The following is a 20,092-nucleotide window of genomic DNA, read 5'->3' on the forward strand; positions in this document are numbered from 1 at the left end:
TTTTCCCCCAATCAAAATCACAAAACAATCTTCACATCAAAGGTGGTTTCTTTCACCAATTCCAATAAAGAGATTTTAAATCCTACATTTTATTTTTTATTTTAAAAAGCAACAACAAATCATCTGTCAAAATATTAGGAGACTCCAAATAGCCAAAACAAGCTTGAAAAAGAAGGGCAGAATTGGAGTTCTCACACTTCCTGATTACAAAATGCACTACAAAGCTACAGAATACTGTACTAGCATAAAGATAGACAGAAGACCACTGGAAATCGAATAAAGCCCAGAAGTGAATTCTCACATACATGGTCAAGTGATTTTTGACAAAGCTTCCAAGACTATGCAATGGGGAAAAGGTGGGTTTAGTAACAAATGATGGTGGGAAACTATCTTCATGCAAAAGAATGAAGTTGGACAGTTACCGAAAGCCATGTACAAAAATTAACCTGAAGTGAATCAAAGACTGAAAAGTAAGAACTGGAACTATAAAACTCTTAGATGAAAACATAGGGCAAATGCTTCATGACACTGGGTTTGGCAATGATTTCTTGGATATGGCATCAAAGACATAGGCAACAAAAGAAAAAGTAGGCAAATTGGACTTCATGAAAATTTGCAAATTCTTATTGTCAAAAACAAACAACCCAATTTCAAAATGGGCAAATGACTTGAACAGACTTTTTGTCAAAGAAGATATACAATAAGTACATGAAAAGATGCTCAAGATTATGAGTCATTGTGCTGTGCTTAGTTGCTCAGTCATATCCGACTCTTTGCAACCCCATGGACTGCAGACTGCCAGGCTCCTCTGTCCGTGCAGATTCTCCAGGCAAGAATAATGGAATGGGTTCCCCTGCCTTCTCCAGGGGATCTTCCCAACCCAGGGATCAAACCCAGTTCTCCCACATTGCAGGCAGCTTTTTTACCTTCTGAGCCACCAGGTAAGCCCTATGAGTCATTCAGTTCAGTTGCTCAGTCGTGTCTGACTCTTTGTGACCCCATGAATCGCAGCACGCTAGGCCTCCCTGTCCATCACCAACTCCTGGAGTTCACTCAGACTCAGGTCCATCGAGTCAGTGATGCCATCCAGCCATCTCATCCTCTGTCGTCCCCTTCTCCTCCTGCCCCCAATCCCTCCCAGCATCAGAGTCTTTTCCAATGAGTCAGCTCTTCGCATGAGGTGACCAAAGTACTGGAATTTCAGCTTCAGCATCATTCCCTCCAAAGAAATCCCAGGGCTGATTTCCTTCAGAATGGACTGGTTGGATCTCCTTGCAGTCCAAGGGACTCTTAAGAGTCTTCTCCAACACCACAGTTCAAAAACATCAATTCTTTGGCGCTCAGCCTTCTTCACAGTCCAACTCTCACATCCATACATGACCACTGGAAAAACCATAGCCTTGACTAGATGGACCTTTGTTGGCAAAGTAATGTCTCTGCTTTTGAATATGCTATCTAGGTTGGTCATAACTTTCCTTTAGGAAATGCTAATCAAAACCACAATGAAATACCACTTCACACCCACTAGGATGGGAAAGAAAGCAAAAGTCGCTCAGTTGTGTCTCTGCAACCCCATGGAATTCTCTAGGCCAGAATACTGGAGTGGGTAGCCTTTCCCATCTCCAGGGGATCTTCTCAACCTAGGGATTGAACCCAGGTCTTCCACATTGCAGGCAGATTCTTTACCAGCTGAGCCACAAGGGAAGTCCAAGAATACTGGAGTGGGTAACCTATCCCTTCTCTAGCAGATCTTCCTGACCCAGGAATCAAACTGGGGTCTCCTACTTTGCAGGTGGATTCTTTACCAACTGAGCCATGAGGGAATGGCTACTATTTGGGAAAAAAAAAAACAGACTGATAAGTGTTGGTGAGAATGTAAAGAAATTGGAACCCTTGTGCATTGTTGGTGAGAATGTAAATGATGCAGCTACTGTGGAAAGTAGTATAGTGATTTCTCAAAAAAAAATTAAAATAGAGTCACCATACAAGTCAGTAATTCCACTTTAGGGTATATGAACCACCCCTCCCTAAAAAAAAAAAAAAAAGTGAAACAGACACTCACACAGATATTTGTATTCTTATGTTCATAAATTTATTCAAAATAGCCAAAAGGCGGAAGAAACATAGATGTCCATCAGCAGATGAATGGATAAACAAAATGTAGTATATACATATAATGGAATACTATTCAGTCTTGACAAAAATGTTGACACAAGCTACAACATGGATAAACCTTGAAGACATTATGTAAAAGAAATAAACTAGTCACAAAAGGACAAATACTGTATGATTCCACGTGTATGAGGTACCTAGAGTAGTCAGGTTGACAGAGACAGAAAGTAGAATGGTGGTTGCCAGAGGCTGGGAGCAGGGGTGAGGCAGAGTTACTGTTTAATAAGTCCAGAGCTTCAGTTTGGGAAGAAGAAAAAGTTTTGGAGATGGTTGGTGGTAATGGTTGTATAACAATGTGAACTTATTTAGTGCCACAGAATTCTCCAATTAAATATAGTTTAAATGGTTTAAGTTATATGTTATATATATTTATTACAATAAAATAATTAGAAGATCAACAATATTGAATGAATTAACTGTCAAAAAATTAGAAAGAACTTTATCAAAAATAGGTTAAATAAATTGAACCCACTCAATAGAGTATTTTTGTAGTCAGTAACATTTATTGATGATGGCAACACAGAAAATGCCCGTGATATGGTGTTAAATGGGAAAGAGGTGAAATTGTCATATACTATAATTGCAACTATAACTAAATCTAGCTCAAGGGAGAAAAACTAAAAGGAAACATCAAAATTCTTTAAAAATTTGCATTGGAGTAGTGAGACTATTTGCTTTTCTTAAACCTATTTTCCTGTTGTTTTTGAAACAGGATGTAATCATCTTTCATGGAAAATAAATTTATAATCAAAACTGAACAAGGAATAAGGGAAAGTTTTTAAATAATTATTATTAAAACCCATTTTAGTTATTACCCATAAAATCCAGAATGCTGGGGGGATTGGGAGGGGGAGGTTTGAGGGGTCTGCAAAATAGTACAAATACAGAAGGTGAGTAATAGGTTCCTAGAAAGCCCTTGTTCAATTCTGTGCTTCAAAACCTGCTTCAGGATTTGGGTCACTGAGCAGGGACTCAGAGGACAAGCATTTCTAAAGAAAGAAATTTTTCAAGGAGTGTCATACACTTGACACGGCAAAGATAACTTCCCAGCGGCAGAACCTGCATGTTCAAAGAGATACCTCTCTAGGTCAGGCAGACTCATCGCTGAGCAAATAGCCTTTAAAACTGCTTTCCCAAATGAGGCAATGAGTGATGCTAAGTCGATTATAACTTGATTCTGTATCCATCTTTGTCTGGCATACTTGCTGTCATTAGCTCATTGTCTTTCAGCAACCACTTCTAGGCTTACCCGCTCCGGGAAAAGAGAATCAGAACAAGAGAGGATCTGGGTTCAAATGGTGATATCTGCTCTTTAGAAGGAACAGGTAGAGGGTGAGCAAAGATGGTGGGTGGCTGTGTCACAGAACAGACGCTGCAACTGCACCTCCAGCCACTCAGTCATTTAACAGACCCTCCCATGACCTCTCACTTAGAGCAGCTCCCAGAGAGGGGAGTGATGGAGACCTGTGATGGAACCAAGATGTCCCTTGAGGCACCAAGGTAACCAGCTTCCCAGAGGTCTAACAACCGTGTGCCTTTCTGATAGCTCTAGTAAGAGCCATTATCCAATCTGTCTTCCAGAGCCATTGTTCCCAGCAGACACTGCCACAAAATATTCTCGTAAATTGAGTTCCACTCCATGATGCTCTTGGATTCTGGTTTGAAGAAGTTTTCCAAAGTCCTAGTTTGCTTTCTTTTCTACACTCTGCCACTTTGGACCATTCTGTCGTCTTATCAATCCTAGGTGGTTCGAGATCAGATCTCTCACTGCACAGTGAAATTGCGCCAGACCACGGGTCTCATGGAGTACTGCCTGGAGGTGATTAAGGAAAATGATCCTAGTGGCTTTTTGCAGGTAAGTGTCAACTAGTTTCTGCTTCAGATACTCAGTGTTCCATGAGACTGACTCTATGATGCCAAGGCCAGACTCCCAACAGACCTAGCTGGGTATGGGACATTCCACAATGGAACCCACCTTTGTGTTGCCATATGGATGTGGGTGCCTTTGGAACTTCACTGGCTTCTCAGAAGACCCTACCATCATGGGCTACAAGACTGAAAAGGCTTTTAAAACTTGTTTTTGTTTATGTTTGATCATGAAAACATAATTCCCTCTAAGTTCCTCCAAAGCAAACTTTTTACCTTGCGTAAGAACTCGGTCCCTTTACTAATATCTTGGACAATTTTGTCAGAAATGTAAGTATACACATGTTTCTACCTTCTTTACACCTCCTTCTGGCAAGTCAGTGATTTCCCAAACAGAGTGAAATTTTTTCATTGTTTGGATGTCTCATTATTTCTTTAGTGTTGTTTTAATGACATGCTGTGATGTCAGCTAAATTTTACTTAACTTTTGATCCCAGTGATTAATGGACCTCTGATTAAGGAACATGTAGCTTCCTTTCAACTAACATTCTACCAAACTGGCCAAGAATGATGCGGGGGGGGGGGCCCTAAAAAAAAGAAATGAAAAAGTCCTCTACCAAAGAATCAGATCATGCATGAAGATGATGTATAGGAAATCTTATCTTACAGATGATCATATGCAACCTCTCTGAACCACTTAATAAAAGTCATTAGGTCTTAGGTCTTGACGTGATACCCATAGCTCATATCAGAAACCTATGATTGTTGGTGCTAGTGGATTTCACTAATTGCTAACCTATCACTACTGAATGTTGTTGGCTTTTAGCTAATCAGTCATAAATAGCATGATCATGTATCCAGATGATATAATAGAGCAACTAACAGCTTCTAGTTATATATAGTGATCCCTCTGAGTCCCAGAAGTACTCAGATTTTCATGATAAATCACAGGTTACTCTCATCATCAGAAGTTCCTCTCTGCCTGCATAGAGACAGGAAGGATGTGGGTCCCAAGGCGCTTGGTGGGGCACACTGGATAGCCAAAGAGCAGTTTGGGTGCCCAGTGTGGGGTTGTATTTCTTAGGCTATGCTCTTTGTTTGAATAGATTTCTGATGCTCTCATAAGGAGAGTGCACCTGACTGAGGATCAGTGGGGGAAAGGCACGCTCACTCCCAGGATGACCACGGACTTCGACTTGAGTCTGGACAACAGCCCTCTGCTGCAGTCCATCCACCAGCTCGACTTCGTGCAGATGAAAGGTGCGTGCCTGTGCCCCACCCAGTCCGAGAAACTCCCTGCTAGAAGCAGGGTAAAGGCAGCTTGCAGATTACAGCAAACAAAAGGCAGCCACCATGTTTATAAATCAGCTGAGAGGTGAGAAAGTCCACACACACACACACCTCTGGTTAGTGTTACAAAAATCTGGAATAGCTCCCATCTTATTGTGTAATGGAAATTATATCCTTGTAGCTGGAATGTCAGATAAATCAGATGGACACAATGCTTGCCTTTTTGAGAGATATAAGAGATTTCACATGCTCAGCATTAGAGGAAGAAAGAGAGAGAACATCGCTGTACATAAATAACATCTTGTTACAGACGGTAACCTTGATATATTGATATAAATCAAGGGAGTTCAGCATTGAAACTGCTTCTACAGGGATAGAGATAGTGGCAGATAGTTGATTGTGGATTAGCAGGAATTTGAGAGGATCAGAATTGGCTTGCCTATACTGGTCAGGAAAATGAGAGCCTGGGTACAGAAGGAAAATGAAAGTATGTAATAAAAACTTTAACATTTTAAATTTTTTGGTCTCTGAAATTAAGGGGTATGGCAAGATCTAGAGATTTGTAGTATCTGCTGAGGGGACATACAAGTACTTAAAATTATCTTAAGGAATATAACTCTTTGAAGAAAAGGTAAAAACTCAAGCCAACCATGCAATAATACTTTTATGGCAGTGTAAGTAATATCCCATTTGAAAAATATTTCTGAATTTTTAAAAACCTTTTTATGGTAAAATAACTTATACATTCAGAGTAAGTTGCAACAATAGTAAGGAGAGGTCCCTCTACCCTTCATCCAGTTTCCATTCATGGTTACATCTGACGTAACTGTCACATAACATCAAAACCAGGAAACTGACATCCGTACAGTGTGTGTGTATGTGTAGTTCTGTGCCGTCACATCACATGTGTATCCACCTCTGCAGTCCAGATACAGAACTACTCCATCAATGCTTTCCCTCATCTGCCCCTCTTAGTCCCCCATCCCCACTGATCTGGCTTCCATCTCCACAACTTTGTCATTTTCTGATCTTTTTTAAAACTAAAGTAATTGATTTGCTCTTTGCTTCTCCCAACTTAAGCATCCATGTAATAAATAACTTAGAATCCAATGGTTTAGAATTTTTATGTCTTAAGAAAAATCCGCATACATCCTTTTATTGGAACCATATAACCCCGTGGGTATTAGGGGTTTATACTACACGTGCAGTTACACACATTCCTGTCCTGGGTAATGCACAGTACTTCTCTCATCCTCTTAATGAGTTTTTGTCCTCTTTCATCTTCAGTTTCCTCATCTCTTTGTTTAATATGTATTGCTTTGGGATAATGCCTTTATTAATTTTCAAAGTAACTAGTGTATAGATTGTAAATAAAAATGCTTTGTTGTAGTAACAAAAACATTTAGCTTTTACTGGCTGCCTACCAAATCAGACATGCTCTTTCCATGGATTACAAAATGCTTTCCATAGATTAACTCATTTTATTCTCCCAATCCTAGTAAGCAGCTGAGGGCATTGAGGTACAGGAAGACTGGGTTACTTGCCTGGGCTCACCCAGCTAGTGACTGGCAGGGCCAGAATTCAAACCCATGGAGCATGGTTCCAGAACTCACACCTACAACTTCCAGTTTGTGCTGTAAAGTTAGTGCCTTACTAAGCCACTTCTTCAAGAAGTAACTGAATTCTTCTCTTAATCTTGAGAAATTAAATTTGTTTTTGTTGCAGCAATGCTTTCAGGCTTTAAAAAAAAAAATTTTAACACCTACATGGTAGCCTGTGTTGTGTCACCATCCCAATAATATGCAGAGCCCCCTTGATCAGCCTCTTTTTGTCCCCAGTTCCTTCAACAAGGTAGAATCATTGAAAGGTTATGTCACAAGTAGCTCAGAGGAGAAAATGTGTCACAAAAGGGCAATGTAAGGGCTTTTGGTGTAAGAGAGAAGAAAAAAAAAATGAGTCAATCCAGTTAGCCTTGGTGAAGGGGCAGGAGGAGGGGCAGGTAGAGCATAGAGGCCTCAGGGCTTTCAGATGCTTTAATCAGCTGAAAGCCCTCTCCTCCTCCATCCATTCTGAGAGATGTCCATCTGCCATGGTGGAGTCCAAGCCAGTTGACACAGTGATGACAATTGTATTGCAGTAAACGGGCCCTTCCTTGGAAGTAGCAATTACAGGTTCACATGTTGTGCATCACAGATCACACTCCTAAAGTATTATCACTTGGCCACTTAGGGCTGCACACAAGCGTAACTGTGGACATGACTGTACACACAGCAGAGAATGCCATGCATGTGAAAGGCCAAAGTGCAGAACACTCTTATAGCAAAAACTCACCTAGAATACAAAATTATCCAAAACAGTTATTTATAAAGTTAATACAGTAGGCCACTTGGTATGAGACTGGATTGTTCCATTTTCCTTTTCTTTTTAATACTTCATGTTAATTTACTTCTAATAAGTATCCCTCTGAGGAATTAATTTATATGTTTATATGTGTGTGTGTGTGTTGTGTTCACTAAATTTAATTAATTCAGTAAGAGCCCAGTCCTCCTTAAAATCTGAATAATTTTTATCTGTCACACTTTTAAAGGAGAGAGAAAGCTGAAAGGCCATGACCCAGAACTCAGTTACCTGCGGTTAAGACTTGTCTTGCTTGCCCCCGCTTTGATGTCTGTTAGCATATACACAACCATGCCTAGTGTGTTGTTGGTCTTTTTATTTTCTTAGGATATTCATAGTCAGTTTAGCAAACTGAGCTTCACAGTCAGGAAAAATATCTCAAGAAATTGCACACTCATGTCCATGTAGTAATAGCTAAATTTAAGTAGCACTTGAAATGGTGTTCAGTTCAGTTCAGTTGCTCAGTTGTGTCCGACTCTTTGCAACCCCATGAATCGCAGCATGCCAGGCCTCCCTGTCCATCACCAACTCCCGGAGTTCACTCAGACTCATTTCCATTGAGTCAGTGATGCCATCCAGCCATCTCATCCTCTGTCGTCCCCTTCTCCTCCTGCCCCCAATCCCTCCCAGCATCAGAGTCTTTTCCAATGAGTCAACTCTTTGCTTGAGGTGGCCAAAGTACTGGAGTTTCAGCTTTAGCATCATTCCTTCCAAAGAAATCCCAGGGCTGATCTCCTTCAGAATGGACTGGTTGGATCTCCTTGTAGTCCAAGGGACTCTCCCATTGTAAGACTAACAATATGTTGGTTTCAATATATAATTTCTAATTGTGCTAAGTGGATTAGTAGAAAGTTTAAAATATTTTCAAAGTTACTTGAAATAGGCATTTAAGTCTGACTCAAACTTAAACTAAAATATCTGTCTACTTCCTGACTCAAAATGTGAGAATCTCTCCAGTTTTGAAATTTTATCTCAGATACCTTTTTTTCTTAACATCAGAGAAGATAGGTCTCTTGCTCATTTTAAAATATTCTCACAGCATCTGCTACTCAACTAAAATGCATTGTCTAAAATTAGTCTCTTATTAGCTAAGGATTTAACTGATCTGCTCTTTTGGATTCCATATCACCCTCAAGCAATTGAGATCTGAGTGAAGAATGTTGGTACCCTCTCTGTTCAAACATCACAAAATGTAAGGGCATTTCTCCAGTTGCATTTTGATTAGAAAATCATCTTACCCTCTTTCCAGACTACTGGGAGTGGTGTTTGATCTCTCAGACTTTTCTTTTGTAGACAACAACCAATTAAACTTTGTTTTCTGTTTTTATTATAGAGTAATAGAAACATTTTTCCTTAATCCCAAATTGCTATTTTCAACTTTTACCTGGTCATGGGAAGGATATTTTAATATCTTTTTTGCCAGTCTATCAGGGGCTCTGTTGCTTGGCTCAGAATAGATTCCAGATACGTACTAACTCCCAGAAAAATATTATTACCCCAGAATTGTTTAAGGACACAAAGTATCCCAAGGTTCATGAGTTAGTGCTGAAATAAAACGCCAGATGTCGGGGTGTTCATTCTGACCCAGGGTGAAACATTGACCTGACAGTCCATCAAGCCTTTTTAACACATAGACCAACAGATATTAATCTCTTGAGTGCCTCTACTCACCTAGGGACACATTTATCTCCATTAACTCATGTTGAATGTTAAAAAGCCCTGAATATGCACCAAGGTCATGGGCAAGGACAATGTGATCTAAACAGATTCTCCTGTAGATCATGGGGAAAAAACACCCAGAGGTTTGGCAGAGAAGGGAATGAGCATACATGGGGTGGTGGTGGTGGTTTAATTGCTAAGTCATGCCCAACTCTTGCAACTCCATGGACTGTGGCCTACTAGGCTCCTCTGTCCATGGGATTTCCCAGGCAGGAATGCTGGAAAGGGTAGCCATTCCCTTCTCCAGGGGATCTTCCCAATTCAGGGATTGAACCTGCATCTCCTGAACTGCAAGCAGATTCTTTGCCACTGAACCACCAGGGAAGCCCCCACATGTGGGAACTTGCATGAAATCTGTTCATGCTCTGGGGGCCTGGAATTCGTGTCCTCAAAGCCTTGTGTGCAAGTTTATCCTCAGCAAAGTACTAATGCCAGCTTTCCAGAAACAGCCCATTCTTCTGCTGAAGTCTAAACTTTCCTCAGATGCTATTTGTATTGTTCAACCATCATAAAAAGGAATGACAGTCCACAAAGGAACCTTCAGAGATGATGACAGTAAAATTGCTCTCCCAGCCACTACAGCTCTTAAGGTGAACTATTATAATCTATAACAGCAATTCTTGAGAAGCTTTATCGTTCACATTCTAGGAACTAAGAAGAAACACTGCTCTTGGAATTAGGCCTGCACTCTCCCTCTAATTCACTATTACTGAGCCCCTGACTGGAGAGGCAGTGATGTAAACATCCAGCCCAGGGAGCCAACCTGCTGGGCGTCAAAACCCAGCTCTGCCACTGCCTCACCCTGAACCCCTCCTGTGTTTCAGTTCCCTTGTCTACAAATAGAGATCATCACAGTACCTACCTTGTGGGCTGGTGTTGAAAATTAACTGAGTGGACACATGTAAGCCCCTCCCCACAGTCTGGGCCTCAGCAGTGTTTCCACCTCACATGTGTTCTCGTGGCTCCCTCACAGCTCCCTTTTCTCCCTTGTCCTCACCACACTCTTGTGAACCCGCACAGAGGAATTCTGGATGGTGTGAGGGCTGTCAGTCTGAAGGATTAGAGAGAAAAATAAGTAAATATGAAAATCATGAGAGATAATTTGAACTAGAATGACCTTAAAAAGGTAAGACTTTTGAAAACCTTGGTATTAACAGGCCACAGTGGCAGAATTTAATTTTGAGATGAGGCTCCACCAGACCCCAAGGAAGTCAGTAAGAACAGCTACCATTCTGTGTCTAAGAGAACTTTTAGCCGGAAGCTTGATTTTACAGGCTAAGAGGATACTGAGTACTATAATTCTCATCAGGTCAGGGGAAGCTAGTTATTTAGGAAAAATAAAGATGTCCAGGAATGATCATGAATGTGTTAAGATAGTTATTGTAGCTCCACTTATAGGAATTTCAATAAAACAAAACCTTTTCTCTCGGAGTTCAGCCCAACAACTATAATGCTATCCATTTCCAAAGCATAAGAGATAAATCAATCTGAAAATACTCTGGATTCTTGTAGGCCATTTATTTTATACCTAATAAATTGAAGAGGGGTAATAAAGATACAACACCCAGTATAAAATCTGTTGTTCTGAAACGCCAGCCTTAGTCTTTTTTAACAAGACTGTAATTTTATCACATTTCCTTTTATATGCAATGTCACTTTGGGGTAAATAAGGAAAAGGAAAAAATAATTCTCAGCACATTGAGAAATAGACTCAGACACATGCAGATGTTCCCCGGTTCCTTCCGTCTCTCTCTCTTCCTCTCTCTCTCTTAATTTGCTTTTTTTTTTTGTTGTTGTTCATTTGTTTAAATTTGGGATAGTGTTAAGATCTGAAGATTAGAGACTAGTTAGACTTTTTTCTAGCTCCTTGGCCTTTGAACGTGTATCCCACTGAGTACTTACAAATGAAGTTCACATGTTTTAATTACACATGACACTATATATTTCAATGCATCTTTTAATTATATCTATGACTATGTGGGAAATTTGAGTTTCTTATCAGAGACATTGAAAGCATTTGTGTGATTCAAGTTGAAACCATTTTCTGGATCTTATTTGTTGATTTTAAAACTGGTGAAATGTAGACTTGCCTGAAACATGAAAAAAGGGAAAATGAAGACTAATAAGGCAGATAATGAAATTTAAAAAGTCCGAGGAGTTGTTATTTTATGGAAGGCCCTAACCAATACCAACAGTTAAGAGCAAGTATTTCCCAGGGAGACTCACTGCCTGTCTCTAGAAACCCTTTGAAGAACAGTTTGCTTAAATTTGTCAGATTTTGTTGTTGTTACTGTTCAGTCAAAAAGTCGTGTCTGACTCTTCATGACCCCATGGACTGCAGCATAACAGGCTTCCCTGTCCCTCACCATCTCCCGGCATTTGCCCAAGTTCATGTCCATTGAATCAGTGATGCCATCTAACCATCTCATCCTCTCTCACCCTCTTCTGCCTTCAATTTTTCCCAGGATCAGGTCTTTTCCACTGAGTCAGCTCTTCACATCAGGTGGCCAAAGTATGGGACCTTTAGCTTCAGCATCAGTCCTTCCAAAGAGTATTCAGGGTCAGATTTTACTCCACTGTTAATATGTTAAGAGGTATTCTTTTACTACAGAAAAAATTTAAATGACAAAGTAAGTTTCTAACTGAAATAGTGACCTTAAATTAACCTCTAGTTAAGTAACAGGTTCCTGTGATGTGCTTAGTCGCTCAGTCATATCCAGCTCTTTGAGACCCATGGCCTGTAGCCCACCAGGATTCCATGTCCATGAGGATTCTCTAGGCAAGAATACCAGAGTAGGTTGCCATGCCCTCCTCCAGGGGAACAGGTTCCTAGATGATATCTATTATGCATAGAAAGTCACTAGAATCATTCAAAGGAGTTCTGTCTTCTGCCTCTTCTTTCCAGCCAGTCCTGTAGTCTATTTAGTGAATGAAAGTGAAAGTGTTAGTCGTGTTAGTCAGTCTTTGCAACCGCATAACTGTAGCCTACCAGGCTCCTCTGTCCATGGAATTCTTCAGGCAAGAATACTGGAGCGGATCATAAGGCAGTTCTATTTCCAGTTTTTTAAGGAATCTCCACACTGTTCTCCATAGTGGCTGTACTAGTTTGCATTCCCACCAACAGTGTAAGAGGGTTCCCTTTTCTCCACACCCTCTCCAGCATTTATTATTTGTAGACTTTTGGATCGCAGCCATTCTGACTGGTGTGAAATGGTACCTCATAGTGGTTTTGATTTGCATTTCTCTGATAATGAGTGATGTTGAGCATCTTTTCATGTGATTGTTAGCCATCTGTATGTCTTCTTTGGAGAAATGTCTATTTAGTTCTTTGGCCCATTTTTTGATTGGGTCGTTTATTTTTCTGGAGTTGAGCTGTAGGAGTTGCTTGTATATTTTTGAGATTAGTTGTTTGTCAGTTGCTTCATTTGCTATTATTTTTTCCCATTCTGAAGGCTGTCTTTTCACCTTGCTAATAGTTTCCTTTGATGTGCAGAAGCTTTTAAGGTTAATTAGGTCCCATTTGTTTATTTTTGCTTTTATTTCCAATATTCTGGGAGGTGGGTCATAGAGGATCCTGCTGTGATGTATGTCAGAGAGTGTTTTGCCTATGTTCTCCTCTAGGAGTTTTATAGTTTCTGGTCTTACGTTTAGATCTTTAATCCATTTTGAGTTTATTTTTGTGTATGGTGTTAGAAAGTGGTCTAGTTTCATTCTTTTACAAGTGGTTGACCAGATTTCCCAGCACCACTTGTTAAAGAGATTGTCTTTAATCCATTGTATATTCTTGCCTCCTTTGTCAAAGATAAGGTGTCCATATGTGCATGGATTTATCTCTGAGCTTTCTATTTTATTCCATTGATCTATATTTCTGTCTTTGTGCCAGTACCATACTGTCTTGATAACTGTGGCTTTGTAGTAGAGCCTGAAGTCAGGTAGGTTGATTCCTCCAGTTCCATACTTCTTTCTCAAGATCGCTTTGGCTATTCGAGGTTTTTTGTTTTTCCATACAAATTGTGAAATTATTTGTTCTAGCTCTGTGAAGAATACTGTTGGTAGCTTGATAGGGATTGCGTTGAATCTATAAATTGCTTTGGGTAGTATACTCATTTTCACTATATTGATGCTTCCAATCCATGAACATGATGTATTTCTCCATCTATTAGTGTCCTCTTTGATTTCTTTCACCAGTGTTTTATAGTTTTCTATATATAGGTCTTTAGTTTCTTTAGGTAGATATATTCCTAAGTATTTTATTCTTCCCGTTGCAATGGTGAATGGAATTGTTTCCTTAATTTCTCTCTCTGTTTTCTCATTATTAGTGTATAGGAATGCAAGGGATTTCTGTGTGTTGATTTTATATCCTGCAACTTTACTATAGTCATTGATTATTTCTAGTAATTTTCTGATGGAATCTTTAGGGTTTTCTATGTAGAGGATCATGTCATCTGCAAATAGTGAGAGTTTTACTTCTTCTTTTCCAATTTGGATTCCTTTTATTTCTTTTTCTGCTCTGATTGCTGTGGCCGAAACTTCCAAAACTATGTTGAATAGTAATGGTGAAAGTGGGCACCCTTGTCTTGTTCCTGACTTTAGAGTAAATGCTTTCAATTTTTCACCATTGAGGATAATGTTTGCTGTGGGTTTGTCATATATAGCTTTTATTATGTTGAGGTATGTTCCTTCTATTCCTGCTTTCTGGAGAGTTTTTATCATAAATGGATGTTGAATTTTGTCAAAGGCTTTCTCTGCATCTATTGAGATAATCATATGGTTTTTATTTTTCAATTTGTTAATGTGGTGTATTACATTGATTGATTTGCGGGTATTGAAGAATCCTTGCATCCCTGGGATAAAGCCCACTTGATCATGGTGTATGATCTTTGGAAACCAGAAGGGAAAGAGACACGTGTACCCCAATGTTCATCGCAGCACTGTTTATAATAGCCAGGACATGGAAGCAACCTAGATGTCCATCAGCAGATGAATGTATAAGAAAGCTATGGTACATATACACAATGGAGTATTACTCAGCCATTAAAAAGAATACATTTGAATCAGTTCTAATGAGGTGGATGAAACTGGAGCCTATTATACAGAGTGAAGTAAGCCAGAAGGAAAAACATAAATACAGTATACTAACGCATATATATGGAATTTAGAAAGATGGTAACAATAACCTGGTGTACGAGACAGCAAAAAGAGACACTGATGTATAGAACAGTCTTATGGACTCTGTGGGAGAGGGAGAGGGTGGGAAGATTTGGGAGAATGACATTGAAACATGTAAAATATCATGTAAGAAACGAGTTGCCAGTCCAGGTTTGATACACGATACTGGATGCTTGGGGCTAGTGCACTGGGATGACCCAGAGGGATGGTATGGGGAGGGAGGAGGGAGGAGGGTTCAGGATGGGGAACACATGTATACCTGTGGCGGATTCATTTTGATATTTGGCAAAACTAATACAATTATGTAAAGTTTAAAAATAAAATAAAATTTAAAAAAAAGAAAAAGAAAAAAAAAAAAAGAATACTGGAGCGGGTAGCAATTCCCTTCTCCAGGGGATCTTCCCGACTCAGGGATTGAACCTGGGTGTCCTGCATTGCAGGCAGATTCTCTACCGTCTGAGCCACCAGGGAAGCCCAAAGCAGTGCATTTCCTCCAAATCTAGATGTTCTGGGACCTCTGAGGCTGCAAAGGCATTGTTCTCTGATAAGATTCCATTCTTGTGCCATTGAAACTCAAAACAGGATTTCCTTTCATAAACTGATCACCTCCAATTCACTGGTCATAATTTTGATTTAATTATGTTTGATGTGTTAACTTAGACATGGTTTTCTTGTAATGTATCAGCCTTCTTAAGTATAATAGACCTGCTTCACCTTTACATCTCTTATATTCTAGTCCCTGCTTTTGTTTTCTAGGTTATCCACCATAAAACCTTTTTCTAAGCCGCTGTTAAAGTAACTTTCTTCTTAGTTGGGGTGGCTGGCAAGGAACAGATTTAATTTAGGGCATGACACTCTGAGTTCAGTTTTGGTACAGCATACCAAGTATTCCACAATTAACATTTGTTCATCTGAATGTCCCTGGACGTGGTCCAAACCATTCTTTCCCATGTTAAAAGTGCTACAAAAATAAAATCATGTTTTAGTGCTGAAAACAATTTTTAAGCAGTTAGTGAAAACACTGCTCCCAGATTCATCAATTGAGTTCATACCTTAGGAACTAGGATTATTCATTCCCTGATATTTGTATGTCTATATGATTGAAGGCTCTATTAATCTGCAGTTTTCATACAAGACTCAGCACAGAAGGGGGAGGGGGTATTGAGACTAGTAACACTGTGACAGATTTTCACAAGGTCAGGAGGACACTCTGACCCTCCCTGCTAGCCCCCATCTGTTCCCATAGTATTCTCTGGCTCACAGTTGACTGCTAAACACCAACACAAAAACAGACTTGGGCTAGTGCCATATTCAAGGCATATGCTATGCTAAGTCACTTCAGTCGTGTCCGACTCTGTGTGACCCCATAGACGGCAGCCACCAGGCTCCCCCGTCCCTGGGATTCTCCAGGCAAGAACACTGGAGTGGGTTGCCATTTCCTTCTCCAGTGCATGAAAGTGAAAAGTGAAAGGGAAGTCGCTCAGTCGTGTCCGACTCTTAGCGACCCTATGGACTGCAGCCTACCAGGCTCCTCCATCCATGGGATTTTCCAGGCAAGAGTACTGGAGTGGGGTGCCATTGCCTTCTCCGTTTCAAGGCATAGCTACCTGGAACGAATGCTGTCAAATTCCTCAGAAGTTTCAAAACTGAGAAATCACTTTTGTATCCCTTGGTACCAAATTTTCACAAATCCACAGTTGTAGCTAGTTATATGCACAAAATCTTAAGTGGAATCACTAATAAAAAATGAAAGAAACTTAGACATGTACGTAGTGGTTTCAGAGTTGTTTCTCAGCATAGGCAGTCCCCATTTTATTAAATGCAGTTTAAGTTTCAGAGTAACTTTACGATACATGTATCAACCATGTTATGGATGAGCTAGGCTTTAGTGGGCAAAATGGGAAATCCGGAGGACACGGCAAACATTTCCCTGAGGGCTGAGGCCTTCCATGCTGAAGGGGATGAGAATACAGCAGTCGTCTCCCCTCTGGTTAAGGTAGGAAACGCCGCTGTGAGCTTGGAAAGGCACCAGTGAAGAAACGCTCGCCACGCCTGGAGGCTCTGTGAGGCAGATCCTATTCAGGTTCCCTCGCTCCCCAGGCTAGGAACTTAGTCCAGCCACTTGTTTACAAGTGGGTGTTGAGCATTCCTAGATGCTGAAGTGTTGACAGCTCCACAGAAGTCAGGGTTACACTAATTTCTGTTTAGCTTCCTCTCCAGTCCCAGCGACTCCCATCCTGCAGCTGGAGGACTGCTGCACCCACAACAACAGCGCCACGCTGTCTTGGAAACAGCCGCCTCTGTCCACGGTGCCCGCGGAAGGATACATTCTGGAGCTGGATGACGGCAATGGCGGTCAGTTCCGGGTAAGTGGAGAACCTGCTGGTTGACGGTTTAATCGCAAAGTCGGACTCTTTGCCACCCCGTGGACTGCAGCCCACTAGGCTCCTCTGTCCATGGCATTTTCCAGGCAAGAATACTGGAGTGGGTTGCCAAACCTACTTCTTCTTAACCAAACTGGTGACGACCACAGAGGACCCACCTCAGAGCCTCAGACCCAACCTAGCAGGGCCTGCACACCCTTCATCTGAGGCCTTCATCCTTGTCCCATCAAAGAAGGATGACGGAGTCCCGGAACAGCAATTGCCCCTCCCTTCTGAAGAGAAAGTACCTACAGTCCTGCAAGCTCTGAAATCAGGCTGCCTGCCTTCCAGTCCCAACCGCGCCCCTAAAGCTGTGGGAATGTGCCCGTTTCTCACCTGTTTGAGCATTCAGATCCTCATTTGTAAAAGTGAAGTCGCTCAGTCGTGTCCGACTCTTTGCGACCCCATAGACTGTAGCCTACCAGGTTCCTCTGTCCATGGGATCTTCCAGGCAATGGTACTGGAGTGGATTGCCATTTAATGATAACATGTGCCTCATGCATTGTTGTTAAGAGCCACTTGGATCATTCGTATAAAATTCTTAGCATACTGAAGCCCCAGCCACCAGTCTTCCTAGCATCCTCCTAAGGAGATGTCATTTTGAGGCTGTGCTCAAATTTGGACTCAAATTATCTTTACTCATTGCATCAGCGTAATGTTGCAACATGTACAGCTAAAGAGGGAGGTAAATACCTAACCTATGCTAATGATGCATTATGCTAGGATTTATTTTAAGCTTTTGAAATATCACTCTTCCTCCCTTCCCTGTTTCCTCCCTCTTCCCTCTGTACTATGAGGAAAAATCTGAAAAGTCATGATTTCCCTTCCTGCACTTCGAAACTCTTTTGCTTTGAATGTCATCTTTGTGACAATTCCTAAAGCTATCAGTGGTTTATAAACATACCAGAGAGACCACATTCATGTTTCCAAACCTGTTTTTTAAATATAAATCATACTGGTGAATAAAGAGCTCAGTAGGTATAATATACTGAATAAATGTCAGCTTAATAAGGATAATGCTATCTGTGGTGGTGGTGGTTTAGTCACTCAGTCTTGTCTGACTCCTGTGACCCCAAATACCCAGTTTTAATCTTTGAAGCCCTATTTGCTAATAACTAGCATTCAGTGAGCTGACAGACCCATGCTAAATACAAGGCACTACGCTAGTCAGTTTGCACATATGACCTTATATAATCTACACACCAACCTCACAAGATAGGTTTTTTTGTCCCAGTTTTACAGAGAAGGAAACTGAAGCTAAAAGAGGTCAGTTCAGAGCCCAGTATTTCACAGGATGAGTCAGATCAGGCAGACCCCAAAGCACCTTCTCTTATCCATCCTGCAACACTTGCCTCCTGAATAACTTAGAACAAAGTATTGTATTAGTCGCTAAGTCATGTCTGACTCTTTGTGACCCCATGGACTGTGGCCTGTTAGGCTCCTTTGTCCACAGAATTCTCCAGGCAAGAATACTGAAGTGGGTTGCCATTTCCTTCTCCAGGGGATCTTCGCAACCCAGGATCAAACCCAGGTCTCCTGCATTGCAGGCAGATTCTTTACTGTCTGAGCCAAGTTTAGAGTTAAATGGTGGCCCGTTCTTTTCTGACCCTCAGGAAGTATATGTTGGAAAGGAGACCATGTGCACCGTGGATGGTCTTCACTTCAACAGCACGTACAATGCTCGCATCAAGGCCTTCAACAAAACGGGAGTCAGCCAGTACAGCAAGACGCTGGTCCTGCAGACGTCCGAGGGTAAGGCCCTTCAGCAGTATCCCTCAGAGCGAGAACTGCGAGGCATCTAGAATGGCTGGCAAGCCCGGAGGTAACCCCACCACTGCCCACATTCGCAAGTGTTTCCATGACTTGCCCTGCATTCTGGCACAGAGCCGCTGTTTCTCTCCTGCATTTAGAGAGCTCATGGTGTGTGGACGGGATCAGACCAAAGTGTCCACAGCAGCAGTTCCAATGGCCTGGGCCGGCGGCTTCCTTTGATAACACTCTAAATAAGCTGCAGCGGAAGAAGCTGACAAGTGAAGGCCTGAATGTGCCGTGGTGTGTGAGGCGAATGTTACCTAGGCTCTAGGGCAGGCTCCCGTTGTCCACGACACACATCACTGGCCAGTTTTGCCCAGAGGATTCTAAATTGCTTTGTAGCCCTTGCTCGTATCTGAGGGTGGGGCCAAGGTCCTTTCCGCTGTGGATTTATCCAACTGAATGTGTTTCCAAGGGGTGTGGGGCCCAGGGCTATGCCAAGAGGGCCTGTTGGCCACTCCCGGTTAACCTTCATGCACCAGGACCAGGCTCCCTGTGGGCACCAGACAGGAGGAGACCAGCACCTCGGCATTACCTGGCCATTCTCACCTCTGCCAGTCCCTCTAGGCTTAGTTAGCCTGCCTGGGCCCTCTGCACAGGTCCATCTCTAGAGAACTTTTGCTTCTTGGCTATACTGTAAATATCTTGGTCATCAGAAACAAGCCACCCATCTCAGGAGAGGGGCTTGGATTTGATGGCCAGGTATAACCTCTGAGCCACTTCACATTTTCACTCTAAAAGCAATCGTCACACATGAGATTAAACCTATGGTGAGGAATTTGTGGTCGGTGCCAAAGCATTTTCAGACCTTCTGGGTGTCATTTTAATCACAGGAGCCACCCCCGTCCCATGGCATTCTCCATAACTTCCCTCTGCAGAGCTAATTATGTTGATTTTGTTCACATTCAAAATGTTAGCTGAAAGAACTGTGGTGGCGTTTTCTCCCACTTCCCACAAACCTCAGCATGTGCCGGTCACCCTCTAAAATGGTTCACATGGTTAAAAACAAGCACAACTTAAATCCCACAGCAAGGTTGCAAGGCCCCTAGCTGTGAAAACCACACTTAGGGAGCACTTGTGTGTCTGAGTGATGCTACTCAAAGAGAAGAATTCAATGAAAGGGACAAACCCACGTGACCTACCCTGACTTGGGTTATAGGGATGTGGTAGCTAAGCCTCCTCTGGGACCCTCATTTTGGCAGCTTCTCTCTGGGAAGAGAATTACCAGCTTGAGAGCAATTGCC

At 41.6% G+C, this 20,092-nt stretch overlaps 1 protein-coding gene across 2 annotated transcripts in view; it reads left to right on the forward strand.

Annotated features, from left to right (window-relative positions):
- TRIM9 (tripartite motif containing 9) overlaps positions 1–20,092 on the forward strand; it is a 118,745-nt gene that overhangs the window by 76,317 nt on the left and 22,336 nt on the right. The window contains exons 4-7 of one of the 2 annotated variants that reach the window (XM_005894550.3): positions 3,917–4,027; positions 5,145–5,298; positions 16,822–16,979; positions 18,650–18,788. In XM_005894550.3, the coding sequence (XP_005894612.1) occupies positions 3,917–4,027; positions 5,145–5,298; positions 16,822–16,979; positions 18,650–18,788 (562 nt within the window). The remainder of the gene's footprint in view (positions 1–3,916; positions 4,028–5,144; positions 5,299–16,821; positions 16,980–18,649; positions 18,789–20,092) is intronic. The other variant, XM_014477856.2, reaches the window with a different exon arrangement.

The sequence above is a fragment of the Bos mutus genome, chromosome 10, assembly GCF_027580195.1.
Source record: "Bos mutus isolate GX-2022 chromosome 10, NWIPB_WYAK_1.1, whole genome shotgun sequence".
Classification (NCBI taxonomy): Eukaryota; Metazoa; Chordata; class Mammalia; order Artiodactyla; family Bovidae; genus Bos; species Bos mutus.